This window comes from Actinia tenebrosa, unplaced genomic scaffold, assembly GCF_029948245.1.
Source record: "Actinia tenebrosa isolate PJP-AT-01 unplaced genomic scaffold, QUT_ActTen_1.0 PGA_scaffold14__42_contigs__length_11649687, whole genome shotgun sequence".
Taxonomy (NCBI): Eukaryota; Metazoa; Cnidaria; class Anthozoa; order Actiniaria; family Actiniidae; genus Actinia; species Actinia tenebrosa.
Window position 1 is genome coordinate 493,826 of NW_028292574.1, and position 8,382 is coordinate 502,207.

The window sequence follows — 8,382 nt, forward strand, 5'->3', positions numbered from 1 at the left end:
TTACACCCCATAGACCTCTCACCTTCCTACATATAATCCATCATACTCCTTATTCAACTGGTAATGCTGTCCAATTGTTACACCCCATAGACCTCTCACCTTCCCACATATAATCCATCATACTTCTTATTCAACTGGTAATGCTGTCCAATTGTTACACCCCATAGACCTCTTACCTTCCCACATAATATATCCCATCATACTTCTTATTCAACTGGTAATGTTGTCCAATTGTTACACCCCATAGACCTCTCACCTTCTCACCTCTCACCTCCCTATAAAACAAAGGTCATACTCACAGCTCATGATATCAAGATGGCATGTCTGACTATCCATCGGGTATTTATGAAGATCCATTGGACAAATACCAGTGATAGATATCCTACACAGATAACATTTTTAATCGTTTCGACCAAGCAAGTACTTTGATTTATCCTTTGTGTATTTTCTAACTTAATATATGCAGCTAGATCAGCCAATCTAAATAAAGGTTTTGTGGGATTGCATGTACGTCAGAAGGGATGATAGAAACAAGACAATCGTTTTACATGTGAAATGATAAGGGATTCTATTGTTCTGCCAAATAAAACATGGCCGTCCGCTACGGCACGTAAAGGAGTCCCCTAAATGTAGCTAACCGGTATTGTATGGTAAGTAGACATCCCCTACAGGCAAGAACCCGCAAGTATGCTACGGGCAGTCTACGTTTCCTAAAGGTAAACATCCGGTATGCTACGGCCAGTCTACGTTTCCTAAAGATAAACACCCGGTATGCTACGGCCACTCTACGTTTCCTAAAGGTAAACATCGGGTATGCTACGGCCAGTCTACGTTTCCTAAAGGTAAACACCCGGTATGCTACGGCCAGTCTACGTTTCCTAAAGATAAACACCCGTTATGCTACGGCCAGTCTACGTTTCCCAAAGGTAAACATCCGGTATGCTACGGCCTGTCTACGTTTCCTAAAGATAAACACCCGGTATGCTACGGCCACTCTACGTTTCCTAAAGGTAAACATCCGGTTTGCGACGGCCTGTCTACGTTTCCTAAAGATAAACACCCGGTATGCTACGGCCACTCTACGTTTCCTAAAGGTAAACACCCGGTATGCTACAGCCAGTCTACGTTTCCTAAAGGTAAACATCCGGTATGCTACGGCCAGTCTACGTTTCCTAAAGGTAAACACCCGGTATGCTACAGCCAGTCTACGTTTCCTAAAGGTAAACATCCGGTATGCTACGGCCAGTCTACGTTTCCTAAAGATAAACACCCGGTATGCTACAGCCAGTCTACGTTTCCTAAAGGTAAACATCCGGTTTGCGACGGCCTGTCTACCTAAAGTTAGCCGGTACTCGGTAGTTACCCGTGTGTCAACGTAAATGTTGTCTTACCTCGTGCTTGTAAAGATAGTTCCATTGGGCCAAATGATCAACATGTAGTTGTCTTTGGTGATCTCGTGTAACAGGGAAGCTTTTTCGTTGGTAAAAAAAGTATCAGGAATCCAAATATCGTTTAGCATGTCTCCTTGAATGACAAGGCTTTCATCCAAGTCAAACTGCAAGCGAGGGTCGTGCCATGTTTGACGGAAGTAAATCATAATCTTATAGTCCTAAAAAAAACATGTATGACTCAACAATGTTCGTTGGGTGTGTGATGAGAACGAGGCTCAAGCTGACAAGTATAAAGATCCTACTTATTTGCTCTATGATTAGTTGACCAATCATCAATGACATACTAAAGAAAATGCAATAAAATACTTCCTCAACGACCGGCAGAAATAGCCGCGGCATGTTTTGCCTTCATTATTTCATTTTCTTTTCATATTCCCCTCCAGCTAATCGGGTACATACCATGTCAGTGACTGATATTTCTCCAATATTGACTATAAAGATATCGACATAGACTTTAACAGGATCACCTGATGATAAAACACGTCCATGGTTAGCTTTAGTCTTTAGCATCCCTTTTTATCTTATATGCTAACCACAGGTATCACGACACTCACCTCCAAATCCTGGCCGCAGTCTCTTGTCATAGTCCTTTTTCATGTCATTCAATATCCGGGTAACATTGTCTCGTTTGATGTTTTGCTCGATGTCATTCAGCGCATGTGCTCTAGGAGGTATTAAAGCAGGGCATGTAAGACTAGTGAAGCGATAGTTTGCCCGTGGGGGGGGGGGGGGGGGGCACTCCCCTATATTCGCTATACGGGTACTTGCCGCCAAACAGGGTATGGTTTTCAGCGAAACTACTCTGGAACCGGGTATATAAAATCGCGCTCGCTCTGGGACAGGGTACATGAAATCACGCTCTCTCCTCTCTGGAACAGGGTATCCATTTTTGCAATACCGGAATAGGTTATGATTTTCAGCGATCTTGCTCTGGAACAGGGTGTGAATTTCAGCGATTTTCATTACGAGCCGGAGACCTGCTTTTTTCGTACGAGCCGGATCTGAGATCCGGCTGCCTGTGGTTAGAAAACAAAGGCCAGGCGATAATTGGATTAGAAGATGATGACAGCTAGTAACAAGGTGGACTAAACTTTGGAGTACTGTTTTTGTTGTTATTAATATTATAGTTTTAGTTCCAAACATATCGAAATTCCAATCATTTGATAAAAAATTTAGCCTCTCATAGAACTACGGGCGAGTCACCTAGTAATTCTACTGCTTTCGGGCGACAACATCTGGAAAGCACTGGGAAAGGTTCTGTTTTTCTCAATAAAAACTAATCAGCTTTTGTACGTGATCATCGAGTTGTTCGAATTTGGCAGTTACGAAATATACCGGTAAACCAAAGGACATTCTCTTGATTTTACAGATTTTGCGCGGGAAATTGCAGAGGGGCTATAAAGCACGTTAAACATAATACATCGTCATTTCGAGTAAAAAACACTATGCCGGATGAATTGAAAAGACATGATATGATTATAAAACATATGGGTTACTTTCCTTTCTTGCTCTCTTCGATGAGCTCCGGTCCATAGAACACGAGCCATCATTCCTTGGATTCAGAACCCAGAACTATGTGAAAGGTCTTTGGTCTTGTCCTATGCCTAAATACAACTTAAATCGAACTAACTTACGATTTTCGCAATGTATTATGATACCAAAAGCTCAATTACGATTATTAGATTTAAACTAGCCGAAACTATACGTCCACATCTCTAAAATTCACTACTAATGTAGCATAAATAAAGTTAATCAACCAATTCGTGCGAAACTGCCGCCAAAATATTGAAGATAAAGTTATTTGACGCTGGTTATTACAAGGTAGCTGCTGACATACGAGTCTCATCGACTGTCCAATGAAAACCACAGCCTTTTGTTTGACCCAGCGGGAATCTCATACGAAAAAAGTAGGTCTCCGGCTCGTAATGCTCTGGAGCAGGGTCAGGGTTCAGAGGGCTCAGCGGCACATACCTACCCTAAACGGACAAGAGTAAACCCCTCCCCCCCCCCCCCCACCCCCCGGGAGTTCATTGTACTAGATTCGACCCTTCTTAAGATCGTTTGTCTTACAGTGAATGGCTAGCGTGAAAATACAATAAAAATGCCACAAATTCCATGAGAAAGTGTGATTTCTTTTATATTTCCATGTTAACCTCGTATCTGCGACACGATTTAAAAAGGGTCTACTGACAACCTATTGACTCATACTTTGAAAGATTAACAATCTTCATGTTCGATTTCGATGAGATTAGAAATATATTTGACGTTTCAAGTCAATTTAGAATTTGTTTTAGTTAAATTTCATATCCTATGCAGTCCTGCATATACAGTTGATATTTGCGCAATTGTATCCAAGAAGAATGATATTGTGTTTCATATTTAGCGATCCATGATGCACCCTTCAGTTTCAAAATCATAGATCTGCCACTGGCAAGGATGAAATGAAATAAAGCCTTTATGATTTATTCAGGATAATTACTTTCTTCCAACGCATTTCCGAGATTCTTCTGGACCATGATATTTCCAACATATAATAATTACGACATTCAGATTCAACACGTAATTCTAACAAGATTCGGGTTATATGTGTCATTTCTAACGAGCTTTCAAAATATGTCCAAATGAGTTTTACAGACCAATTCTATTATTTCCATTGCAAAGGGCAAGTACAACTGAAAGAATATTAGGAGAGTATAAGGGAATAGAGATTTAATAAGTTAGTGATGTTAAAAACTGTTCTAGCACAGACTTTTAATTAAAATACATTCAAGAAATGGCTTCGTAATTTGACTGAAACAAACTTAAGCAGTTTGAATAAACATTTACATATACGCGTTGTGTTCATATCTCGTAATTAGAATTTAACTACTTGGGATTCCCGCAGTGAGCTTAATATTATGTTTTAAGAAGCAATGCAAATTGCAAAGTCAAGATCACAGTAGGAACCCGCTGGACGCCATCTTTGTTCTCAGCCTGTCAGTATGGTATAAGATAAACATAGTTTGAATGAATGATGCTCTCATCGAAAAAAAAAAACAAACTATTTCATAAGGTAACACATTTTATACACAAAATACGCTTTTTAGAAAAATTATTTTTTCAGTTTTTGCAGATATGAACTTCTGGTTTTTGCCAGAGTTGTCTTGATTGCCATTGGTATGAATACCACAAATTGATTTTTTCTTGGTGATCGGTGACCATCAGAATTGAAATAAAAGAGCTCGCTCCCCACCGTGAGTACGCGGATCTCCGATAGTGAGTTCTGAGGTTTTTCTCCAGATTATCGCCTTCGATAGCATGATTTCCAAATTTAATTTAGTATTTTGAAAAGCTTCCAATAAGAGTACCAAATCCGATGCAATTGGGCCTCGATTTTAGAAATGTTGGCTTCACTAAAGGAGTGTTCCCAAACCAAAGCCTTTTGGGAATAATCTTAGTACTAATTTAGTAGATTTGGATCTTTATGTTAATGTATTTTCCAATGCGTTATTCACACACAAACAAATTAAGTGTTTTTGAACCGGGAACGACACGTTGCAATGGAAAGCAAAAAACGAGGACCTGGAAGGCGAAATGACCCAGGGATTATTCAATCGAGAGGCTTTTCATTCTTTTCATTTTTTCTTTCTTTTTCTTTTTCTTTTTCTTTTTCTTTTTCTTTTTTTTTTTTTCTTTTTCTTTTTCTTTTTTTTTTCTTTTTCTATTTCCTTTTTCCTTTTTTGGTCGTCCTAGAAATACGATAATAATATTAACTTCGTTTTAAAATTTAATTTGCTGCACTGACTATTTTGAAAAAGAAGCATCACATCCTACGTTTTCCGCGAAAGATAGCAAAATAAGAGTCTTCCAACTCACTAAATTGCTATTAAATCTAGTTGTCAAATCCCATATTCTCAATTGTCCTACTTCCTAATTCCTATGAGTTTTAATTTCAATAAGCATTTCTATCCTTCACAGGCTCAACCTGTATCAGTTTACCATTGTTTGCATATGTTTTTCCTAAGTTTCCTTTTATTCTATTTGCTTTACGAGTCTTTGCAATATTGATCAAAATTGAAAATCAAAATCTTTACGTCACAAAGACAGCAGGTTTTGGTGATATTTTGTGTTAATTAATGAATCGCTTTTCTTCTGGTGTTTGTTTCAATAACATCAATATAAAGATCTTATCTGCGAGGTTGGTAAGATTAATTACAATAATTTACTCCACCTAAGAAAGATAGAGGGATGTTTACAAATCATCTTGCGAGGTTCATTGCGTTTGCATTGAAAAGAAACTTGTGGCGCAAACCAGGGTCTAGCACTAAATGCAATATTGCAGGCAATGTTGCTAGAGTAGGATAGTTTTCTAGTTCAACAACTTTGCGTGCAACAAATTGCGTCGTGTGGCATCGCTCGCAAAATCGATTATCTACAACATATATGATAAAAAACTAGACGCTTCATTGGAGGGACCCATTAAAAGTCAACATATGAGTTGAGTGCATGTGTGTGAGTGATAGTGGGCTAACTTGAAAACCAGTATACCTTATTTCTATATTTCTTTTTTTTTTTTTTATTTTATTTGTGTGCAGTTTTGCTGTAAAGAATCCATGCCACAACGCTATACATTATTTAGGAGATTGCGTGTCAAATCTTTGGTTACAAGATCAACTGAGAAGTGAAGATTTACCAATCATTGACCACAATTGAATTGGTTTGAGTTAAGAGTAGCTTTTTCTAATTTTTTAGTCGTCGTACCTTTTGTTACACCGATCTCGCCACCGAGGATTAGGTCGGAGCAGGGTGGAAAGGACCGACACCTTTCATAAAGAGAGAAAAGATAAATTGACACTGATCTACTGCAATATAAAGATAGCGCTTAAGCTCCTTAGGAACCACAAATTATCAGAGATGTTCATTACCATGCACGACAGACAAGATACCGCATTGTTAAATCGAGTTTGCGGACACCATTCCTATAAGTTAAGCTTTTAAGTAACGCATATCAAACCCTTTGCAAGTCTTTAGTAGGAAAATAAGAGAGATCTGATTTCTCTTTCGAGAAAAATCAACAACCAAACGCCGTAAGACAGAATGCTCGCGCGATGGTAGTGCAACCATAGCAGATTAGCAGAACTTCAAGCAATCCGGCATATTAGCACAAAAAATAGGCGTAGTGTGGTATGTGTTGAACAATCTTACGGTTTAACAAAATACAATAGTAATATATATGCATGGAAATTAAAATAATTATCTAAAAGTAAAACAAATGTCTCAATATATAATATCCCGATGAAAAAACTAGAAAGCTAAAAAAAACTATTGTATGGCACATACGTTAACATTAACGCGATTATTGTTATTATTATCATCATCATCATCATCATCCTCATTATTATTATTATTATTATTATTATTATTATTATTATTATCTTCTTTTTTGGGGGGAGGGGTATTTGTTTCTTAAAATGTTCTAGTCTTAAAATTGCTTGAATTTTCTGAGTGGCGAAAAAAAAAAAAGTAAAGAAGTTCTAATGGTATTTTAACTTAGGGATAATTTTCGTTAACGAGGCGACCATCCACAGTGCCGAGGTAATGCTATCGTAAGCATCTTTCCTGTCCGCAGTAAAAACATATAAACAAACTGGAACTTTGATATTATGACTTTATGGGGCCAGACTCAACACCGTTCCTAAAGTAGGTTAATAGGGAATATTTCTCAACATTATTTTTAAATTTCACAATGATAGTTGAAAAATTCTCTTGAACATAAGAAATGGTATTAAATAAGAGTAGTCTTGTCTGTCCATGAATGCAGAGTCAGTCAGTAATCATGTATCGTGCCTTTGTGTGTACACCACGCGCCAGACAAAATCTACTTAAATCGAATTTAGCCACTCATCTTGTCTGAAGCAAATGACAGTGAGTTTTATCACGATAGGAATTGTTCTTTACAAAACCAAAGGCAAAAATATCACTTGCGTGCATCTTATAACATTAGCCGAGGATGTTCATGTTTTTGTGACTAAAATATTTTGTTAATCGTCGGTATCTGACCGACGATTCCGATTTCATCAGATGAGTATTAAAAATCCGTCAAGAAAGCATGGATTGACTTACTTGAGATCTAATAGTTGCAGACTGACAGATACAAGTGACAGTATCACAAGAAACTGACTGGCACCCATCTTGGATGTTACTGAGGCGATCGACTCTGAAAGTGGATCGACGTAGATGAATCAGTTCTACTGAAGGTCTCCAAATAAGTGATATTATGTATACACTCATTAAATATTGAAGCTGAGGAAAGGAGGGGAGGAAAGGCTCTATCACTGAGCTTTAAAAAATTGAGAAATTAAAATATACTACAAATTTCTCTTACAAAATTCATTTAAAAATCTGTGAGAATGATACATTATTTAGATGAAAACAACTTGAATGAGCCTCTGCAATAGGCGTACAAGAAGTTTCATTGTGAGACGGCAGTTGATACATGTACAAAATGATATATTTTGTGCACTAGATAGCTGCCATTGTGCTATTCTTTTAATGCTGGATCTATCTTCAGCTTTTGACGCCGTCGATCATGAAATGTTGTTGAGGAGGATGTCCTCAAAGTTTGATATTAAAGGGAATGAATTAACTGGGTTTCGATCTTACTTGTGTGACCGCAATCACTATGTGAATGTTGCAGGTGTTGATTTATCTATTCGTCCGTTGGACTGTGGGCTCCCACGGAGCTCTGTGCAGGGCCACATGGATACTTTATGTGTTATACGTCTCTCCGTTGGGTGATATTCTCCGTAAACACTTCGTGTCTTTTCGAGTGATATGCAGTTGTATACCAAATTCAAGTCGAGGATGATAGCAATCTGGCGTCCGCTAGAACATGCATTGAAGGTTGTCTTCTGGAGATTGACCAATGGATGACTTGTATTACCCTTAAATG

General features: G+C 38.0%; 1 protein-coding gene across 1 annotated transcript; it reads right to left on the reverse strand.

The window, feature by feature from the left end:
* Positions 1-267: 267 nt before the first annotated feature.
* LOC148911118 (gamma-aminobutyric acid receptor subunit pi-like) lies at positions 268-7,641 on the reverse strand. The gene is made up of 5 exons (XM_089029892.1): positions 7,554-7,641; positions 2,006-2,115; positions 1,851-1,918; positions 1,392-1,609; positions 268-382 (listed from the first exon to the last, which is right to left on the reverse strand). The coding sequence occupies exons 1-5, from the start codon at positions 7,619-7,621 to the stop codon at positions 268-270; spliced, it is 579 nt and encodes a 192-aa protein (XP_088886018.1). The 5' UTR covers positions 7,622-7,641.
* Between the last annotated feature and the right edge of the window lie 741 nt (positions 7,642-8,382).

Coding starts and splice junctions, on each gene's coding strand:
- LOC148911118 (XM_089029892.1), bottom strand. CDS start 7,621: ATGGGTGCCAGTCAGTTTCTTGTGATACTGTCACTTGTATCTGTCAGT. Junction 1,610..1,850: donor AAATATCAGTCACTGACATG/GTATGTACCCGA, acceptor TGTTTTTTTTAG/GACTATAAGATTATGATTTA. Junction 383..1,391: donor ACTATCTTTACAAGCACGAG/GTAAGACAACAT, acceptor TTATCTGTGTAG/GATATCTATCACTGGTATTT.